This window comes from Drosophila bipectinata, chromosome 2R (genome assembly GCF_030179905.1).
Source record: "Drosophila bipectinata strain 14024-0381.07 chromosome 2R, DbipHiC1v2, whole genome shotgun sequence".
Taxonomy (NCBI): Eukaryota; Metazoa; Arthropoda; class Insecta; order Diptera; family Drosophilidae; genus Drosophila; species Drosophila bipectinata.
The window spans coordinates 24024314-24046373 of NC_091737.1; the positions used below are offsets into that span (position 1 = coordinate 24024314).

General features: G+C 51.1%; 3 protein-coding genes across 6 annotated transcripts in view; 2 read left to right on the forward strand and 1 right to left on the reverse strand.

Moving 5' to 3' along the window:
• Window positions 1-11682, forward strand: part of sbb (scribbler) — a 70022-nt gene extending 58340 nt beyond the window's left edge. Inside the window, exons 3-12 of one of the 4 annotated variants that reach the window (XM_043210390.2) lie at window positions 1517-1757; window positions 2706-2991; window positions 3093-5685; window positions 5921-6038; window positions 6098-7262; window positions 7321-8353; window positions 8419-8632; window positions 8696-8967; window positions 9029-10314; window positions 10379-11682. In XM_043210390.2, the coding sequence (XP_043066325.1) occupies window positions 1707-1757; window positions 2706-2991; window positions 3093-5685; window positions 5921-6038; window positions 6098-7262; window positions 7321-8353; window positions 8419-8632; window positions 8696-8967; window positions 9029-10314; window positions 10379-10452 (7092 nt within the window). In that variant the 5' untranslated portion in view covers window positions 1517-1706 and the 3' untranslated portion in view covers window positions 10453-11682. Of the gene's footprint in view, window positions 1-1516; window positions 1758-2138; window positions 2543-2705; window positions 2992-3092; window positions 5690-5920; window positions 6039-6097; window positions 7263-7320; window positions 8354-8418; window positions 8633-8695; window positions 8968-9028; window positions 10315-10378 lie in introns of those variants that run through there. The other 3 variants (XM_017231576.3, XM_070278976.1, XM_070278977.1) reach the window with 3 other exon arrangements.
• A 567-nt stretch (window positions 11683-12249) lies between these two features.
• pen-2 (presenilin enhancer) lies at window positions 12250-12985 on the reverse strand. Its single transcript, XM_017231584.3, has 3 exons — window positions 12735-12985; window positions 12573-12677; window positions 12250-12507 (listed from the first exon to the last, which is right to left on the reverse strand). Exons 1-3 carry the CDS (start codon window positions 12793-12795, stop codon window positions 12368-12370), a joined length of 306 nt encoding a protein of 101 aa, XP_017087073.2. The 5' UTR covers window positions 12796-12985; the 3' UTR covers window positions 12250-12367.
• Window positions 12986-13201: 216 nt separating this feature from the next.
• Ote (Otefin) lies at window positions 13202-14838 on the forward strand. Its single transcript, XM_017231532.3, has one exon. It carries the CDS (start codon window positions 13303-13305, stop codon window positions 14650-14652), a length of 1350 nt encoding a protein of 449 aa, XP_017087021.2. The 5' UTR covers window positions 13202-13302; the 3' UTR covers window positions 14653-14838.
• Window positions 14839-22060: the final 7222 nt, after the last annotated feature.

Here is a 22060-nt window from a genome sequence, read left to right on the forward strand (position 1 = left end):
CCTATAGTAATAGTACCGGGTATCTATTATTTCTTTAAACAATTTTCAGTATCTTTTCTTCAATTTTCATTAAAATATACAAGTTCCTCAACTTGTATCTAAAAGATACCTAAAACAATCCCGAGGATAGCTCTTTTTCTGGCCAACACTCGCTGTGAGCTTGGGTTCGGGGCACTGGCTGATGTTTAGTACGTGCGGACAGGGACTTTGGCCATAACAAGAAGACACTGTCAGTCCCCCCACCCCCACCTAGCCCCCTCTGCTCTCCAGCAGGGGAAGTATCTTTTCTTGACTTTATATCGGTCTGTGGTTGCAAACCCAATTTAAAACACGACTTGAACGATGGCCGGCGCTGTCTTTGTGCTCCCTCTCTGGAGCTGGAGTGGAGCTTGGTGGTGGCTGTCTACCTGGCTGGCACTCCTCCTCCTCCACCTCCCTGCTCCTCCTTGGCGGGGCCATAAAGCTTCAGTTCAGTGGAAGAAGTAGCGGGGGCTATTAGTAATTTATTGATTTGTCTAAATTATGGTGTGTTTCAATCTCCGTGTTTGTTGTTGTGCGGCGGCATTGCATCCAAATGGTTGTATTTTTTCGGCAAGGGGCTTAACCCCTTGTTGGCACGTTAATGCGCCACATGCCACTTGCCACATGCCACCCACTTGGACCGTGTGGAGTGCGTAATAGCGGATTAAACGGTGTCCAAAGGGGGGGGCTTTAGTTCAAAGCCTCAAATAAAAGATGATTGCCATGGGAACTGTCTGGTTTTTGTTTTTATTTTTCTTTTTTTTTAATTTCGCATTTGTATGCGAGTGCGATTAAGTGCTGGCCGTAAAAAAATAAGCAGTGTGTGGGCAGATTTTATTGTCTGACGAGCCAACCAGCACAGCCACCGCGCTCAGTCAACAACTCAATTAATTAAGTTTTCTGTATTCCATTATTCCGAATATCAGAACATAACTCGGGTGACACAGACCACATCCCATCCCACACAGAAAATCATGCTTTTGTTCCGACTGGGGGCCACTTGATTATCATAAAATGTTAAGCAGATGGAGATTTAATGGTTTTAAAGATGAACTGGGATTTATGCAAAAGAATCCATCAATTCCACTAGAGGAACCTCTTTCCCAAATAGACTTCAAGACCTCGGTTTGTGGGTGACGTCAGCCCATAACACTGTAGAACTCCCCCGTAGACGTTATCTTATCGCGAATCTGCTACTGGGCATGTGTTCCAAAATTAGGCACTTGAGACTGGCCTGGAAGGGGGTGACGCTATCAGTAAATTGTGGAAAAGTGCTTTAATTACCAGGTCGTTAAGGTGCCAGGCTACTCCCGCCGACTAGAGATTATGATTCGGAATGTAAATCACTGCACCGCCTCGCACCCGTCTATCGACGATCGTTGATCGATGAGGGGCGGCTATTGGAGGCACTTGCTCTAATCTCGCCAAGTGGGGGGCTCTCGTTCCAGATTGCATTTTAATCTAAAACCTCACTCTTTCCATCTCTTTCTTGCAGTTTTGAAAATGAACCATTTGGCCCGAGGGCCGAGGCCCTGCGTCTCTCACACGAGTCATACGAGGCTGACGGCCGCGGTTTGGACCAAGAACAGTAACTGTAACCTAAACGCTGGCAGCTCGCTCCTAGGCACTACTGGTAGTACTTTGGGCCGCCCGCGCAGTGCGGCCGCCCGATCGTTCGCCTCTGCATGGAGTCAATGAGACGTAACGAGGCGAACACTAGCCACCACCCGAACAAGGTAAGATCATCCATTAGAACCTTATCTGGTAGCTATAATAATGCTTCTTAAATTTTATAATTTAAAAACAAAGTCATTAAGAAACCAAATTTAGAAAAAAAATTAAAAATAGAAATTAAAATCTACAATATAACGGTAATTTTAACTAAAAAGAACCTCCAACCCCTCTAGTGTTGCGATAAGAGCGTAATTATTTTATTGTCCTCACTCGAGTGCCGCTCTTGGCTCTGCTGGCTGCCTCGAGTGGCCACTTTTGCAGTTCGGTGATAAGAGATAGAGAGAGATAGCCTAACTATTTTAACTGTTTATTGAGCCATGATTTATTGGCCAAAATATACTACAATCGAGATCGGGCCAACACCACCTGGACGCACGTCTAAGACAAGCTTGCAAGCGTTTACCAACACTAGCCCTTGGCTCTCTCTCTCTTTGCCGCTCTTTTTTTTTCGGTGGTGGTGGTGGCTCTCCATCTCTCCCTTTCGTCCATGTACGAACCAAAAGCGTGGTTGTGCACGATCTCGAACCTGGTTGCAACAACAAAGAACCGTCACATCAAACATCAATAGGCAAAGGAAAATGTAAAAATGGTGCTCTCCCGAACCGAAACAAACGAAAAAGGACGCCGAGGAGAAGGCCTCGCGGAAACCACTAGTCGACCGAATTATTATTGTTTTTTTATTTGTTATTAGTTTAAATCTCTTAAATAAAAAATAAATAAATAAATAGAACGCGTGCCAAGATAGAAGCCAAAGCATGGTGATGGAATGGAAAGGAAGCTGGCAAAGGTAACACTTTATGAAGATAATCTTCGTTTTAGGCGCAGAGTTTTCATGCCCTACTCCTCCCTCTTCCATTCGCGCCAACGAACACACACACGCACTACTCACACCTATACAGCTGCAACTTACATTTTTGTTGGATTTCTTTTTTTTTTTTGTGCATTCGCAGGTGGCCCTGAATAGCAGCAACGTAGCAACGGAAAGCAATATTAAGAGTAATAAATTGTTAGCTAATTTAAGTGCGGCAGGAGCAGCTTCAGCTACAGCTACAGCTACAACGGCAGCATCGGCAGCTACAGCGACAACAGCGAATCAAGCGCTGAATTTCAATAACAAAACGAAAACAACAACAACAACAACAGCAGCGACAGCGGCGGCGAATAATCAGAAGAGCAACCACAATAACAACAACAACAACAACTCTAGTGCGACGATCAAGAAGCACACAAACACAAGTAAGTAACTGCACACCTCTGGTGGCATCCCTCTCGCACACAATCATGAAGGATTACGATTCTGACACGCTATCATCTCTCCCACTCTCCTACTCCTTTAGAGGTAACTGGGACGGGCAAGAGCACCGCTTGCAGCTCATCCTCGTCACTGTCCTCGTCGAGTAGCTCCAACTCGAGCGAGTCAAAGGACACGAACTTTGAGTACGAGGACGAGTGGAATATTGGCGGCATACCAGAGCTGCTGGACGACTTGGACGCGGACATCGAAAAGTCGGCGGCGCATTCTTCGGGTGGTGGCAACCAGGCTACCGCGCTAAATGCCAAGCAGGCAACCAGCTCCTCCACATCCTCCTCATCATCCTCCAAGGGCGGCGCCTCATCCACATCGGTATCGGTGCCAACAGCACAAGCAGCATCGGTGTCATCGCACAAGTCACACAAGACCACGTTGCACAGCAACTTGTCGGCCACATCGCCAACCACAATTAAGTTCACACGGCAGCCGGTGGCCGGCGGTGGATCGACCTCCTCCTCCTCAAGCGCAGCCCCCTCTAGCGGCGGCGCTAACGTGGTGGCCAAGGGATCCTCTTCCTCGTCCTCTTCCTCATCTTCTTCCTCCTCGTCGTCGTCGTCGTCGTCCTCATCGTCGTCGTCGACATCATCGTCTTCGTCGGGGAAGCACCACCACCACCATCATCACCACTCCAACTCGAGCAGCAACAACGGCAGCAGCTCCAAGGGCTACAAGTCCGCTTTGGTGGCCCAACTGAACAGTCCCAGTCCCCTGAACAGCAGTTCCAAGGCCCTGAGCCAGGGAACCGGCAGCGGGAACGGTAACGGAGCAGGAGCCGGCAGCACATTGTCATCCTCGACATTTGCCGGCTTCTCGAAGGGCGGTAGCCTAGTCTCCTCCTCGGCCTCGTCCTCCACCGCATCTTCGGGCGCGGCAGCAGGATCCACGGCGACGGCAGGTGGCAGTGGTCAGCAGGGAGCCAAATTCCCCGCTGGCGGCATGTCCTCGCAAACAGGCAACTCCAGCAACAACAACAACAACAGCAGCAGCGGCAACAGCGGAAGCGGGAGCGGCAGCAGCTCGTCCGGAAGCAACAGCCTAGGGAGCGGCAGTGGTAGTGGTAGCGGGAGCAACAACAACAACACAACCGCCGGCGGTGCGACGAGTTCGCAAGGCGGCAGCAGCAGCAGCGGCAGCGGTAGCAGCAGCTCCAGCTCCTCCAGTGGCAAATCGAGCGCAAAGATGTCCATTGACCACCAGGCCACGCTCGACAAAGGACTCAAAATGAAGATCAAGCGCACCAAGCCGGGCACCAAGAGCTCGGAGGCCAAGCACGAGATTGTGAAGGCCACCGACCAGCAGCAGAACGGAGCCCTGGGCGCCGGATCCAACAGCTCGGCCAACGATGACGGTAGCTCCGGCTCCAGTTCCAACAACACGTCTTCCCTGGCCGCCGGCAACTCGTCGAGCAGCGCCAGCAGTGGCAGCTCCTCCAGCAGCGGCAGCGGGTCCTCGGGGAGCAGCAAGAAGCACCTGAACAACGCCAACGCCAGCAGTGGCTCCTCCTCGGGCGGCGGAGGGCAGAACAATTCCGGCGGTCATGCCAGCGGAGGGGGATCCTCCGGAGGCGGCCAATCCACGCCGCAGGGCACCAAGCGCGGCAGTTCCGGTCACCGGCGCGAGAAGACCAAGGACAAGAACGCACATTCCAATCGCATGTCCGTGGACAAGTCGGCGGCTGCAGCTTCGGCGGCCGGCGAGAAGGACACGCCGGAGAAGGGCTCGGGAGCCGGATCCGGGGGATCACCGTGCTCGTGCAACGGGGAGGTGGGGGCGCCGTGCTCCCACCACGCCTGCATTCGTCGCGCAGCTCACATGTCCAACTCCGGCAGCAACTCGAACTCCGGTAGCGGCTCAGGATCCAACAGCAGCTCCTCCATGTCAGCGGTGCCCCCGGGGGTGTTTACTCCCTCGGCTGGTTCCCCCTCCGCCGGGTCGCCATCGGCTGTTGTGCCGGCGGCTGCCTCTTTGTTGGCGGCCGCCGGAGGAGCCGCCTCAGGTGGCTCCCAGCTAGCCAACAGTGGCGCCAGCGGCGTGGGAGGGTCCGGCGGAGGGCCCAATGCCCCCGGCCCGCCGGGCAAGGACTCCTCCGGCAGCGGCATCAAAATCTCCTCACACATCGCCGCCCAGCTGGCGGCGGCCGCTGCCTCCAACAACAGCTACAGCGGGAGTGGCTCCAACTCGAACCAGGGCCAGAACAGCAACAGTGGCGGCAGCGGCGGAGCCGACAGCAAGGCAGCTGCCGCGGCACAGGCCAAGCTGATGGCCCCCGGCATGATCTCAGCCACCATGCACCACACAATCTCGGTGCCGGCCGGCAGCGGAGGCCCTGGCGACGAGGAGACCAAATCGCCGCCAGCCAAGAGGGCCAAGCATGAGGCGGGAGCCGGCAGCGGAGCCAGTGGCAAGGAGATGGTGGACATCTGCATCGGCACCTCGGTGGGAACGATCACCGAGCCGGACTGCTTGGGCCCGTGTGAGCCGGGCACCTCGGTGACCCTCGAGGGCATCGTGTGGCACGAGACCGAGGGCGGCGTGCTCGTGGTCAACGTGACGTGGCGGGGCAAGACCTACGTGGGCACCCTGCTCGACTGCACCCGCCACGACTGGGCTCCTCCAAGGTGAGTAGCTGGTAGATGGGTCTGCGCAGATACGCTTTTCAAACTGAATCCAAACCATGTAGAGACTAAGCCGATCCAATAAAGATGCCTTTCAATATCATTCCCAAGTTGATTCTTTTTTCATTTCCACCTCCACCACCTCCTCCTCCTCCTGCCCGAAGGACAGGCAGTTTGAAAAGTGCAGTATCTCGCCAGGATTCCACTCAGAGTCTCATTTCAATCTTGACCCTTCCAGATTCTGTGATTCACCAACTGAAGAATTAGATTCTCGAACTCCAAAGGGACGCGGCAAGCGCGGACGCAGTGCAGGTCTTACCCCGGACCTTAGCAACTTTACCGAGACCAGAAGTTCGGTAAGCCATCTCTAATCCTTGCCAGAACCTCCCCAAACTCATATCCTGATCTCTTGCAGATTTACTTCTCGCACGCCCAGGTGCACTCCAAGCTGCGCAACGGCGCCACCAAGGGACGCGGCGCGACCCGCAGCGCTTCCGGCAATGCGGCAGCCAACAGCGGCTCCTCGGGCAACGGGGGCGGGGCCACGCCCAGCACCTCGCCCACAGCCTTCCTGCCGCCGCGGGCGGAGAAGCGCAAGTCCAAGGACGAGGCGCCATCGCCCCTCAACGGCGACGCTTCAGACGGTGGCGCCGGCTCCGGTGTGGCGGGAGCCGGTGGCGTGAACATGGTGAACGCCAGCGGCATCCCCATCTCGGCCAGCGGCGGTGGCCTGGCCACCCAGCCGCAGAGCCTGCTCAATCCGGTCACCGGCCTGAATGTCCAGATCAGCACCAAGAAATGTAAGACTGCCTCGCCCTGCGCGATCTCCCCGGTGCTGCTTGAGTGTCCCGAGCAGGACTGCAGCAAGAAGTACAAGCACGCCAACGGCCTGCGCTACCACCAGTCGCACGCCCACGGAGCCGGCGGCGGAGTCAGCTCCATGGACGAGGACTCCATGCAGGCGCCCGAGGAACCAGCCACGCCGCCCTCGCCCGGAGTGGCAGCGGCAGCAGGATCAGGATCTGCCCCTACCACTGCATCGGGAGCAGGAGCAGCTGCCGCCGGCACTTCTCCAGCTGCGGCACCGGTTTCTGCGCCTGTCAGCACTCCAGCCGCTGGTATCTCTAATCCCGTAACCAACGGCAGTGCTCCTCCAGCTTCCCCGTCAGTGGCCGCGGCCAGCAACAGTTCTTCCACTGCGGCCGAGACCTCACCCCCACCAGCAATCGCTGCCCCGCCCCCGGTTACGCCTCCAGCCTCGGCTTCTGGCCTCCCGTCAGCCGGAGGAGAGCCCTCTGCCGCTCCAGTTCTGCCCATGGGCAGCCTGCCGCTGGCAGGTGCGGCTCCTCCGGTCGCCCAACCCCCTCTGCCGACTCAGCAGCCACAGCTGCTCGCTCCGGCGGGCAGTGCGTCCAGCAATCCCCAACAGCAGCCGCAGCAACCGCAGCCAGTGGCCGGAGGAAGCATTACCGCTGGAATCTCCGGGCAGGCTCTGTCGCAGCACCAGCAGCAGCTGATGGGCGGACTGCCGGCCATGTTGTCGGAGCAGCAACAGCAGGCCCTGCTGCAGCAAGGAGCACGTAAGTCTCTAAAAGAAGCATCCTCATCCTTAGTCCTAATAACACTCCTCATCCTTAGTGAAAGCCGGAGTCCTCCGCTTTGGGCCACCGGATGGGGCTCCCCTGCAGCAACAGCAGCCGGGTCAGGCACCTGGCGGCAACCCACAGACACAGCAGTCGCCTCCCCGACCGCCCAGCCACAGCCACAGCCAAGACGGACAGCAGACGCCGACCAGCTACGCCCAGCAGGCGGGGCTGAAGACCTCGCCAGGATTCGGATCCGTGGGGGTCGGCGGATCGGGCACTAAGCAGAAGAAGAACCGCAAGTCGCCCGGACCTGGCGACTTCGATGGGCGAGTGTCGCGCGAGGATGTCCAGAGTCCGGCCTACAGTGATATATCCGACGACTCCACCCCGGTGGCCGAGCAGGAGATGCTGGACAAGTCGGTCGGCCAGGCGGCGGCGGCCAAGCACATCGAGTTGCTGGGCAAGAAGCCGCCGGAGGTGGGCGTGGGCGTGGGAGTGCCGCCGGCCCCGGCCCCCAACATGTATGTGCCGGGAATGTACCAGTTCTATCCAGCGCAACAGCAGGCCCCGCCCCAGCCCCCGCAGCAGCCCCAGCCGCAGCCGTACATGGTGCAGACGGAGCCGGGCAAGCCGCCGGGAATGCCTCCGGCCCTGACTCCCCAGCAGCAGCAGCAGCTGCAGCCGGGAGCTCCGCCGCCCACGTCGCAGGCGTCCAGCCATCTGCTCGGGCCGCCTGTCCAGCCGCAGTCCGTGGCCGCCCACCTGGCAGACTACAGTGGCAAGAACAAGGATCCGCCCCTGGATCTGATGACCAAGCCACAGCAGCCGGGACAGCAGCAGCCTCCGCAGCAGCCAGGCCAGCAGCCCGGCCAGCCGGACAACCAGAACAACGGCAAGGATGGCGGCAGTGGCGGTCCGCCCACCTCGCAGGCAGGATCTCAGCCGCCGCCAGTTAACCTCAGTGCCGTGGCTGGTCCGCCGCCAGGAGCCCTGCCCCCGGGTCTGGGCGGCATTTCGGCGCTGGGAGCAGCCGGTCTGGGAGGTCCTGGACCGGGCAAGGGCTTGCCGCACTACTATCCTTTCAAGTAAGTGGAACTGAGGGCTGGCTACTGAACACTCCATTTAATTCCTCCATTCCATCCTCTTGCAGCTTTATTCCCCCGGCGTATCCCTACAACGTGGATCCCAACTTCGGGCCAGTCTCCATTGTGGCGTCCGAGGAGGCCGCCAAGCTGGCCGGACATCCTGGCATGCCACCCAGCTCGCAGGCACAACAGCTGTCGGGAATCAGCATCAAGGAGGAGCGCCTTAAGGAGAGCCCCAGTCCACACGACCAGCCCAAGCACATGCCTCCCCAGCAGCAGGTTAGTTCGGAGGAGCATCTCCACCACCTGACGGAGCATCTTGACCAGGTTTCCAACTTTCAGCTTCTGGCCAACAAGGTGATAAAGCAGGAGCCGATGACCAAGCAGGAGATCAAGCAGGAGCCCAACCAGAACCCAGGGCCACAGCATCAGCCGCCCTCGCAACCGGCGGCGCCCCAGCCGCAACAGCCCCAGCCGCCTCCGCCGCAGCCTCAGCAGCCGCACGCCCTCCATCCCAAGGACCTGCAGGCCCTGGGCGCCTACCCCGCCATCTACCAGCGCCACTCCATGAACTTGGCGGCGGTGCAGCAGGCTCGCGACGAGGAGCTGAGAAGGTAAGAGCGTCTGTCAATCCTTGTCTTGAATCTGGATAACCAAGAGTGTCCCTTCTTCCAGGTACTACATGTTCACGGGTCGCCAGAACCAGGCAGCAGCTGCTGCGGCCGCGGCAGCCCAGAACGCCGCCAACGCTGGAGCGCCGGGCGGAGGACTCCCGCCCCATCCCGGGCTGCTGCACAAGGACGAGCCCGGCCTGTCCGCCTCTCAGTCCCAGCAGGTGCACCAGCAGCAGCAACAGCAGCAGCAGATGCAGCTGGCGCAGCAGCAACAGCAGGCTCTCCAGCAACACCACCAGCACCTCCAGCAGCAGCACCAGCAGCAACAGCAACAACAACAGCAGCAACAGCAACAGCAACAGCAACAACAACAGCAGCAGCAGCAGAAGCTGAAGCAGTCGCAGGCGGCAAGTGCGGCGGCCAACAACAAGGCCACCAACCTCACCAAGGACTCGCCCAAGCAGAAGAGCAGCGCCGCCGAGGAGGAGCAGCAGCAACAGCAGCTGAAGGTGAAGCAGGAGGGCCAGAAGCCGACGATGGAGACGCAAGGACCCCCGCCGCCGCCCACGTCGCAGTACTTCCTCCACCCCTCGTACATCTCGCCGGCACCCTTCGGCTTCGATCCCAACCATCCGATGTACCGCAACGTGCTGATGTCCGCCGCCGGGCCGTACAATGCCGCACCCTACCACCTGCCCATTCCGCGCTACCACGCCCCCGAAGATCTCTCGCGCAACACCGGCACCAAGGCACTGGATGCCCTGCATCATGCCGCCAGCCAGTACTACACCACCCACAAGATCCACGAGCTGAGCGAACGGGCCCTCAAGTCGCCCACCAGCGGCAGCGGCCCCGTCAAGGTGAGCGTCAGCAGTCCCAGCATCGGCCCGCCCCAACCGGGCGGACCAGTGAGCAGCGGTGGACCCAGCTCCGGCCCGGGACCAGTTTCTGGAGTCCTCGGTCCCGGCAGCGGCCCAAGTCAACCGCCTGGCTCAGCGCCTGGGTCTGCGGGCGGTGTGCCGCTGAACCTACAGCCACCACCCGGAGGATTGGGCCCAGCGCCCGGCAGCAAACCGGATCTGTCCGGCCCCAAGGGCCATGGCGTGCCGTCGGTCGGCTCGGGGCTGGACGGGCACAAGCAGTCACTGTCTGGCGGTCCGCCGCCCAACGGACCATCTGGCAACGGAGCCGTCGGTGGAGTGGGCGGCGGTGCCGGCAACGGTGCTCCGGGAGGAGGCGGTGCAGGTGCTGCCGACTCGCGAAGTCCGCCGCCCCAGCGTCATGTCCACACCCACCACCATACGCACGTAGGACTCGGCTACCCCATGTACCCGGCGCCCTACGGAGGTTAGTATCTGGCTTTAAACCCATCTCCATCCTTATACTAATCCTGATCTTGTCCACCATGTAGCGGCTGTTTTGGCTAGCCAGCAAGCGGCTGCTGTAGCTGTGATAAACCCGTTTCCGCCGGGACCGTCGAAATGAGAACCACTGAACGGCAGCAACGAGAAGAAGGCGTATAACGTGAAGAACAACTAACGTGGAGCACTTCCGGATTTACCCCAGATCGTAGGCCTTGTTCCGCGCTTGGATTCCAACCTCTTCCCGTCGAGTCCTGTCGTCCTGCCACCTGCGGAATACTTCCGATGTTGATGTTATTGTTGAAGCTGGATGGAACACACACATAGACACACAGAGACACACACAGTCAGAGATGGACAGACACACACACAGAACCGACTATTTATATGCATAAGTATTTTTTTGAGTGTTTCGTTCAACGTGGTTAACTATAACTAGCCTAAGGTATCACTACTATTACCACATACAACTATACATATATAAATATATATAGCATAACTACATATAGCAACTTTTTCCTAAGTGTATTTGCATATGCATATAGATATCTATATATTTATACTAATTATCATACGAGAGAGGCGTAATCGAACATGAACAAAATAACAAAACAAAAAACAAAAACAAAACAATAAGAAAATAATTAAATTACAACTTTATAGCATGTTGATTTCTTTGTAAAAAATAAACATAAACAGTAAACAGTAAACGAAGGAAGAACGAAATTAAGAGATAAAATAAATATGCATATTGTTCAACTGAAAGATTCTAAATGATTATAAATAACGCAAGTAGACGTACAAGACTAGCATTTAGCGAGTGTATTAATTATCCTTATCTGTGTTGCGGATGGCGCTGCGCGGGATTTGCATCTAAAAGACAAATGGGTCGCGCTGCCCATTCAATCTTATAAATAAACTATATATATATATATATGAATATAACTAAACTATATCTGTATATGTATGCGTAAACTATATCTATGTGTGTACCACTCGTATCCGTAGTTTCTATGTTATAAGTTCTCCATGATCGAGAAGGACGATGAACGATGATGAATTTTTCGGCCAGCAGCCGCACACTAATTTAAATTGTTTTTAAGCATCGATTTGTACTTTAAATATTTATACGAATATGCATATATGATATGATATGTGTAATTAACGATTATCTATGTGAATGTGGGTGTGTAGTAGTTCACTAGCCGCTTCATAGACTCTACACGCGTGATTTATGGCACTTAATGTTCTCTAGCCTAAGCCCATCCCCACTCCCACTCCGCCTAAAGGACTAAATCTTTAGAATTTATAAATAAAACAAGTATTGAATGTAAATATATATATCTTAAAGCGAGTCTTTTTTATATTGTAAATTAGTTCACCGATTGATTTTTATTGACGATTAACGATGTTGATGATGGCTTCAGAGTAGTGAGGATGGATAGTGGAGGATGTTACGAAAGCCACAACTTAACGATTTAAATTATATTGTCTTCGTGTGTAGATCACAGAGAAGGGGTCTCCCAGCCCCGTCTAGAGTCGCTAGGTTTTTGATATTCTCAACGCAACTTGTAATCAAATCATTAACACACGATATTAACAATTGATAGGGTCTAAACAGATAACCAGATGATAGGGTCTTAACCGGCTTATGGAAAGGTACAAGCAGATTTTATACAAAATATGTATTTTAGAGAGCAACTAAAAGGGGAAGCGCATTGAATTGAATTCGAAACAATGAAATTGTATCTAAGCAAGAGAATGTAATCAACAAAAACGGCTATTAAACGGCCAACAAAAATTAAGCATACAAATATGGATGAATATGAACAAAAAACACATAACTAGCGGCTAAGAAATTTCAACAAAATATAGTACACATATTTAAAGTAAACGGAAAAATTATAAAAACAAAAACAGCTTTAGATGTGAATAAAAAATATGTAATTTAATTAAACAATTGTTTTACTTTTCTTCTGGTTAAGTCTTTTTTTTAATATCATAATTTATTAGTATATCTAGTGTGTTTGGTTAGTCGGTTATGCACTGCCCAGGGGTATGATGAAGCTTATATAGTCCGCGGTAGCACCCCAGGCTGTGCGATTCGTCTGGAATATCACAATCCAAGCGCAGAGCACCAGCAGCCACAGTAGTGTCCCGATTGCCGAGTATATTACAACTAAAAGTATTGAAAAATAACAATATTATAAATAAATATTTAGGATTTTAAATTCTTTCACTAACATCTTTTTATCTGGCTTTGCTCCGGGTAGGGGGGCTTGCGGAAGGCTTCCTGGAAAAACCAGCAAACGTTGATGGCCCACACAAATGGCAGAAGGGCAAACCCAGCTAGGAATAGAACAAGATAGTTATTAAGATTAAAGATTAATAGAATAAAGTTATTACCAAAGAAATACGTCCGACAGAGCTGCAATTTGCGGGGATTTGGTGCTTTGGATATGTCCATGATTAATCTGCCTCAAGGAATGTGGGTGGTTTTTTTAATTTATGTTCCAATAAAGGTATTTTTGAGAAGCAATGTCGTCTACTACAATGTTAGTCTACTTATAATATTTGAACCGTCTTTATTAATTGTTTTATTAATTGTCTTGTTTCTGTTTTTGTAGGCTTTTGTTGATGATGATTGTTGATGGTTCGATAGAAAAGTTATCGATAGTTACTTTCTCCGAACAATCAATAAGTGATGGACAAAATAAAAACATATGAACATGATGAATAAAACATCATGAAATGTTTGCAGTAAAACGAACTGTTTGTTGGAAAACTTTAGAAATTATTACAAACTCATCGTTGAAACACAACGGTTGGTTTCCATATCAATTGTAGTGTTGTAAAACGCCAAATACCATCTTATCGATAGCTTACCGCTCCCATCTCTACTTCAGAACGCACCGCGAAAAAGCGACGCCAATTTAATTTCAAGAAACTGTGAAAATTACAAATTAATAAAATAATGGCCGAGGTGGACGATCTGGATACTCTATCCAACGCTGAGTTGCGCACAAAAATGTTGGCTCAGGGCCTGCCCAACATCCCGGTTACAGATAGCAGTCGCAAGATATTGGTGAAGCGTCTGCGCGCGTCACTCGGTGGGCAGGCGTCGCCGGCAGCCGGCACTGCCAGTCCCAAGAAGAGCAGCAGTCGCCGGGAGACCCTGGCCGCTTCTTCGGCAGCTCCCTCCGCTGCCTCCACTCCCGTGGACAAGCTAGATGGAAGCAAGGTGGCCCCAGCTACTAAGGCACGCCGTACTATTGCCGCCACGGAGGCTAAGGAAGCGAAGGAAGTGGTGACTAAGAAAGCTGCTCCTCCAATCCAGACACGTCGCAGTTCTACTACATCTACCGGATCCGAGAAGAGGGAGCCAGAACGTGTGGTTAAGAAACCAGAAACCATTGTCGAGGAGCCTGTGACCTACAAGCGCACTAGTCAGCGTGAGAACACCTTGGAGGTCAATTCGTTGATTGTGCTGGAATCAGACGACGAGGAAGATGAGCAGCTGGCTCGTGCTGCTGAATTAGTGGAAAAGAAAATCGCCCATAAGGAGAAGTCCAAGCAGAGCAGCGTAAACACAACATATGAGAAGGTTTCTAAGGTGGATCCACCACGTCGTCCTGCTTATGAATCTGCAGTGGATCCACCACGTCGTCCCGCTTATGAACCTCCAGTAGAGCCACGTCGTCCGGTTTATGAACCTCCAGTAGAGCCACGTCGTCCGGCTTATGAACCTTCAGGAGTGCCACGTCGTCCAGCTTATGAGCCTTTAGTAGAGCCACGCCGGCCAACTTATGAATCTCGGGACCTTCCACGTCGTCCCACTTATGAAACATCAGCTGCTCCTGTTTTAAGTGCAGCTCCATCGGGTCTCTCGGCTAGACCCCAGACTAGTTCCTCCACATCGTACGATTACCTGGGCAGCCACACCGGACGCTACAGCAGCTATGTGCGCACGTCGGCCCAAAGCTATGTGACCGCAGAGGCACCAACTACACGCACCTATGCCAACGAGCTGAGCGATGACAACGACGCCGTCGACGATGCCGAGTACGAGAGCACTTTCGCCCAGAATCTGGCTCGCTTGAAGGCGGAGCGTATCGGCGACAGGAGCAGCCCGTACACCAGGCGCACCGTTGGATCGGCCTATGGCTCCTTGGCGAGGCGCTCCCTGCGTCAGGATAACCAGAGCGTTCGCGCCGCCTTCAACCGCTGGTGGGCCAGCGTCGACCAGAAATATAAGATCAGGCAGATACTGTTTATTATCTTTGTCATCTTCTTGCTGGTGGCTGTATATTCTTTTTTCTATTAGGCGGATGCGCCGGTTTCTATTTTCCCATTCGTAGTATTTAATGTTGCATTTTGTTTGTAAACAGGCCCTCGAGTTGAGTTGGGGGCTTTGTATGAATCGCTGTTTTGATGTCATTTGAATCTGAGATTGTTTAGAATGTAATCCAAGTGTGTTAAACGTGTTCTAATAAAGCCCACTTTCAGGGAATGGCTGTGTTTCGTTTTTGTTTTTTTTTTCAGCAAATGGCATCCGATGCACTCCACATGTGGCAGGTGTTTGCCCAGATCGGATCGAGAAGCGGCAGCTACACCAGCCGCAGCAACAGCTAATGATGGAAAAGCATCTGGAATGCGTGTACAACACTTGTCGGCATGACTGTGACCAAATGGAGGCGCAATGACAGCCAGCTTTCCGATCCGATTCCTGATCATCCTGCTGCCTGCTGGTGACTCCGCTTTGCCATCAAGAATTAATAAGAATTTTACAAGTTCTGCCATGAATGTGTGCTATTTTTGATCCAAAATCCAAACCGGTGACCCGGGATGGGCTGTTTAATTTTATTAACTGGAAATCGCACTTGCGCGTATTTTTTTCATCTTGCTTAAGGAAATTTCGCGCCATATTTAGCGGCAACGAGCGCGACCGGATCCGGCCCGGCCTCGGCCTGGCCCAGGCCCGGCGAGAGCTATCCTCTGGCTGCTTTTCTCTGCCATGCATGCCAGCAATAAGTTATGAAAATTGCAACAGCAGTTGCTCTGGGGAAATGCCAGTGTTGCTGTTGCTGTGGCTGCTGCCTGTCGCCGCCGATGATGATGAATTCCACAAATGCATGGAACAGCCTGTTGGCCTGTTGGGTAGGCCAGGCGGCAGATTCCTTGAAAAACAAAGCCATGGCCCATACAATATATCGTGTGGCTAATAAATACGCCGCGCATTGCTAGTTGCTCTTAATGAAATTAACTTCCAGGAATTACCTACATGGCAGCAACGATGCAGACGACACAACGACTACAACATTGACGACTTCAGAGGCAACAATGGCCTGAAGGCAAGAGCAACAGGCAACAACATCTCGAGCTACACTCGAGCAACAATGGAAGCTTAGGCAAATGCAACCAGCCATCGGCCATGGAAATTAAATGGAAGCCTGCAAAGAGTTTCACGCACTCCACTCGTTAATAGAGTCGTAGGCACCCACAGCAACATGGCAACACAGCAACACACTCCCCATGTTGCAACAGCAACATCAGCAACAGCTTCCCATCTTCAGCTGCTGCTCAAGTGTGACATTCATGGAAAAGCCAAGTGGAATATGATTTTATGGCCAAAACCAAAACTTTTGTCTACATCACGTACCAGACTAGAAGGGCGACACGAAAAAAAAGCTAAGAAGTTGGAGAAAGAAAAGGAGCACCAGAGCACCAGAATGGGTTGGGGGAACTGCTGGACTGCTGGAGTGCTGGGGTGCTGGACTGCTGGGCCAATGACTTCCTCGTTGTGAGCCAATTAAAGAGCCTGCTCGTTGTGGTTGCTGCTGAAATCATTTGTAATGCAACGTTTGGAATAATTCACGCGCAAATTGCCCGCGACTCGCGAAAAATATTGCAACATTCCACTGCAAATTTTACGATTATGCGTTTGCACCACAACATCAGCTTCAGCAGCAGCAGCAACACTACTGTTGCAGTTTGCCAAGTTGCTAGTTTCTAGTGGTTGAGTGCAACAAACAGCCAGCAGCAACACATTCTCCTCTCGTAGGCGCTCGATCACATCAAATCAAATCAAATGTAAGCGAACGACCGAGGCATTCGTTGTCAGGTCCAGTGCTCCAGATAGATAAATCAGTCGGTTAATTGTCGCAACTTGCAACCCGACGACTACCAGTTGCCGCATTACCAGTGGGAGCGTGAACTCTGCAGGACCGTAGGACAGACACCTCCTTTAGAATTCTCCAAACTTTTCCCATAGGAATTCCTAAATTCCTAATCGAATTATGTTTTTTCCACAGATAATTAATCGTAAGGGATGACATTTTTATGCAAAGTCTCCACCAAGAGATCAAAGTTGAACATGGAAACATCGCATCTGTGGAGTTTGGACATTTTAATTCCATAAATAATGGCGTTTTGTCTCTAAACAGACAGTCAGTGTCTGCCCACTCTATAAGGCCTAAAAGAAATCATTTATTTATATATATGTTTTAAGGGGTATGTGAGAAAAATAAGGGTTATGATGGAATTCTAATTTATAGATGGTACTCTAAAAAATATTAATCATCTTATTTAAGCCATTAAATTCTTAGAACTAGCTCTTCTTTTATAACTAATCTATTTAAGAAGTAAACCTACTATAGGGTATAGAATGAGCCCAACTATTTTTGTATCTGGTTGGCTTTGTTCCCAAGTCGGTTCCGAAGACAGTGTCTTTAGGCTGACTACTCGTTGTCAAGTTGTGGACCACAGCGACCAATCAGTGTCAGCCAGAAGTGTCTTTTTTAGTGGCCCAAAGTGATGAGCTAATCAACCTGACCTGACCAGTCCCACAGTTTCAATCCCAGAGGCCGGTGGTGCTTGGTGATGGTGGTGTGTCTATATGTTAATAACATTATTTATGTATCTTGTAGTTCGGTTTATTTTCGTGTGTTTTGGTATATTGTTTTGTTTGATTTAACAGGAATTGGAATTGGAATTAGAAACGAAGCGAAACAAAGTCTTACCAAGAGAGACCTGCGTTTCCCTCCATTTTGTTTGTATTTTAGGTGTCAATCGCATTAGACGGAAATCAGTTTTGTTTTTTATTGAGACTCATTTGGATGTGGTTTCTATTTCTATTCCTAGCCCTCCATACCCTGACATACATGCCACTTTAAGGTGGTATCGTTGGTTGCTTTTTATGTTGAATTAAACATTTTAAATTGGCCACGAAAGATAATTTGTTGGTTGTATGCGATATGAGGTGGGCTCGGTTTAGGTTTTCAGTTTTCAGTTCTGGTGTGTGTGGTCTCCATGATCTGGGCAAGCATTAAATAAATTATAAAACCATTTAAATTAAACTGAATAGCTGACCAAGTTCGTGTCTTAAGTCTTTTGTTTGGTTTTGGTTTTTTTGGTTTTTTTTTCGGGGTACTGCTGGCAAAGGAACACTACTGCCCCAGCTGCCGTCGACACAGAAACTGGTTGAACCATAACAATAAAATCAGCAACACTCGCGACATTCCCGCAACCAAATATGGAATTTATAATTAATTTTTATGTCCATGGGATGCAATTAGGAGTCTGAAGGAACCAGCAGCGGCCAGGGTAGAGCCGGGGATCCAGGCCGAGGCGAGAAGGGGAGATCCCAGACAGAGCGGTTCAGAGATGCAAATGAAATCAAGTCATGCCTATAATCGGATTTGTTGCTCCTCGTATATTAACTTGTCACAGTTTCTATGTGTTGAACATAAACACAATTTGTGCTTAATCCACATGGAGCTGCTGGGATACACTTCTGATGCCAGAGACGGTCTTGAGAACTGTCGCTATCAATTATGACATTTTGTTGCTGTTTTGTCACTTGTGCCACTGGCGATCAGATCGGATTTCCCCAGACCACAACCAGATCGGCTCCTTCATCTCCACCGATCTTCCGCATCCTCGTTTTGGACTGCCATCAATCATCTTTGATTTCCAAACGTTCTGCGGTTGCGGCTAATGCCACGTGCAATCAATTCCAATTCATGTGCGACTGCCCACTGAGCACCACTTAGCCACCACTATTTCGCCATCCTCTCGGCCCCTCTGGAGGCACCCACCACCATCAGTTGGGGATTCGGGGCCAGCTGCGTTTTTCAGAGCCGGCTCCACTCTTTTTCGGGTGGGGCTGAGTGCCGCACGATCCCGATCCAATCCGGCGCAAATTAGGCGCGAAAATATGCAGCAAAGTGAGACAAACATGCCGAGAGCTGCTAAAAGCCTCGCACAGCTTAAATCGAAACTGACAAAAAAAAAAAAACAGCAGAGGAAAAACTAAAAAAAAAAAGCAAAACTTGCCGCTGGTCAGTTAATGGTGTTAAAATTTGGTACACCGATTGCATCTATGGCTATACAAATTGCCACAGCAGCAGCAACAGCAACAACACTCGAGACACATGGCAGTAGCAACAAGAGTCAGAGCAGCAACATGAGCAACGTTGCAACTGCAACAACAACAGCAACATCAACACCAGACTGCAACAACGGCTGAGGCTGAGGAGTCGTTTTGTCAACACGGAGCATGCTTAGCCGCGTTTTCCCAGGGGACACTTAACGCGGCTGCTTAACGTCTAAATCTGTCGTCAAGGCGCGCTCAAAAGGCTAAAATGTGTTTGCCGAAGACGCGAACGGCAAACGGCAAAAGGCAAACGGGCCAACGGGCAAACGGCAAATGGCCAACAGCAAATGGCCAAGTCGGGGCAAGCCCAGGGATATCCAAGCAAGTGGCAAGACGAGGCAGCAATTTGTATGCAACTTTATGTTTGCCCACTCGTCGGATCCAGCCTAACCTAACCTAAACCCATCCGGGAGAGTCGCCACACTGATGCTGACGAGCAGCTGCCCCTGCTTGCCCCAATTGCCCTCGGCTCAATGGGGGAATTTACACTCGAAGAAAATCATTAGAATTACAAGGATATAAGAGACAATTTTCGGAGGAAGGGTCCTTACATGTTATTACTTTTCTTTAAAAAATCCTTGAGTTTTAAAATTCTAATAAATTATTCTTTTGGAACACCTTTCCCCAAGTGCATACTTGACTCAAGACTCTTCTTAGCTTGGCCCGATATTTTCTCGTGCCTTTGTTTGGCTCTTGGCTGGATTGTTCCCCTGTTGCCAGTCGCCTGTCTCCTGGCTGGTAGTCTCCACTGTACAGTGTTCCAGTGCGTTGGGAACGAGGTAAAGTCAGAGCAGCGGCAAAATTTATGAACCCCCGGGTTTGGGCTTGGGTAGAGTAAGGAATAGGGATCGGAATCGGGATCGGGGACAACGATGCCTTCGCATGTAAACATTCTGCAATGGGGCCTGGAATTTATATGCAACATAATCAGCATAAATGCCGCATGCGCCATCAAAATGTTGCGACCATTGGCCATCACCTGGGTGGGTGCCAATGCCATGCACCAGCCGGCAACCGGTGTCCCCCTGGGTAATTTCAGCAATTTGCAAATTGAGAAATTGCAAATAATTTACAATTTAGCACAAAATGAGTGCAAAGTGCTGCGAAACTGAAACTCGGGGCAGAAGCCGCAATGAAAGCGAAGGGCTAACAAGAAAGCTCAGTGAGTTGGTTTTGCGCTTCAGTGGTTTCTTTGGCCTTTGGGCCATGCCGCCCAACTTTCCTTTTAATGAAACCTTTGGATATTATATTCCCACCCACTATCAAGCTCACAAGGTAATTCGAGGAGTTGAAACTGCAGCGGAAGTACTCGTAAGTGAGATGACAAAACGCATTTCAAATGCGGTTTCGGAGCGGAGAAAGGCCTTACGAGCCCTTTCGCAATGTGATGGCCCAAATGAGACAGCGACGAGTTAATTAAGTCTCTGCCAAAGAAAACGAAACGAGTAAACCAAAACCAAGTCGAAGTCGAGGAGGCAGAAGGGCCCAAAGCTGACAGGGCTGAGCTGCAATTGTGCCAACTCGTGTGACAGTTGCCCAAAACAAATTGTTGGCCATTTAATGGAGCCCCCAAAGAACGCAACCAAACGAAACGTATCGAATCGAATGGCATCGAGATGAAGACAATGCCAGGGCCTCTTACTTATTCGGCTTCCTCACAGCATCTCCATCTTCTGGCTTGACAAATTCCTCGAAGTTGTTACCATATAAATTTCTGCATTTTTTTGTGGCCTTGCTCTGCTTTTATTTTCCATCCTCTGGCCGGTAGTAGTAGCCGCTCCATCACCGAATCGGTGAGTCCGGGGCAGGTGCGGCAAATGGTCAGCGTTTGCAGATGAGTCAGCTTGCCAGTCAGTTTTTTTTATTGATCGGCAGCAGGAGCAGAGTTCCAGGTGAGTCCTGCCAGGAGCGTATTTAAGGTTTAAGAGGTATTTTATAAATTAATTTTTGTGATTAAGTAAAGTTTATAGTTCCACTATTAAATATATTTTTTGCAAAAGGTCTAAGTAGTTGAAGAAGATAACTTTCAATCCCCTCCTGGTGTTCATCTGCCCGCCTCCTGCCAACTGGTTGGCAGTTTTTGGCCCCGATTCGAGCCACTTTCGGCAGCTCGAGTGCAGCCAGACTCGTAATTAGGCGCATTACATGTGTTTCTGACATTTTTGGAGCCCGGTTTCACTGATGGCTCTCGACTGAAGAATGGCAGGAGCACTGGCTCTGCTCTCTTATGCAAATTAGTGCTCCAGCTACAGCTTGAGCTTCGTTGGACACTGCAAGTCCAGCCTTTGTTATGAAGACAAATGGAAGTCACGCCCAGGTCTAAGCGCAAAGTAAACACTTGCCAAATGACCATAATTACGAGTTGAACTTAATTTATAACGAATGCATAACTTTGGTGGCGAATCTGAGCTGGGAGCTCAGAGACAAGAGCTCAGAACACGGAATTCCGAACTCACAGCTCGGAGATCGCTTGGAGCTCGAGCTTGAGCTTAGAATAAATTATGAATAATCTACGATAATAACCGACAATTAATTTTTAACGCTGATTTGTGCGAGTTTTATGCTCCGGCAATGAAATGAACTCGCGAGCGGAAAAGCAGAAAGGAAAGAGACAAGCCCAAAAACCTGAATATCAATTTAGCGGACCAGTCGCAGGCCGACTTCTTAATGTATTCCCCATCATCTGGGGGAATTGCAGCGCCAACACATCGTATGTCATGGCAGGGATTCCAGGGAGTTGGGCTTGTGAGCTTGGTTGCTTGGGAGGCAGGAGCAGGAGTTGGACTTGAATCTGAAAGTCTGAGTCTGAACCGAAAGCCGCCAGCAGGCGAAGCGACGAAACGACAATTCGACAAATATGCAAAAAAAAAAAAAATAAAAAGAAAGGGGAAACTCAGAGGGGGGAGGCAGGTGACCGGCCTTATCGCATTTATTTATGCATATGCAGTGATTTGGCCCCAAAATCACAATCAAAAAGAAAAAAATTAGCGCATAAAACAAAAGACTCCGAGCACAAACTTGTTTCTTAGCTGGCCATTGCGGATTGCAGGATGTAGGGCCCCCGAAAAAAGTGGCACAAAACAGGAGGGGTTATGCGAGGGGCGGGCCTGGGATGGATGAGGATGAGGTAGGGGAGAGTTCCGAGAGGAGTGGCAGAGCATGAGCGGGCAGACGATGACCATGGCGATGCATCACCAATGCCGAGGCACGCTTATCAGTAACCTACACTTAAAGTTAATGCATGCCCGCCAGGACCAACCAGTGGAGATGCCAATGCCGGTGCACTTTGAACAATTTA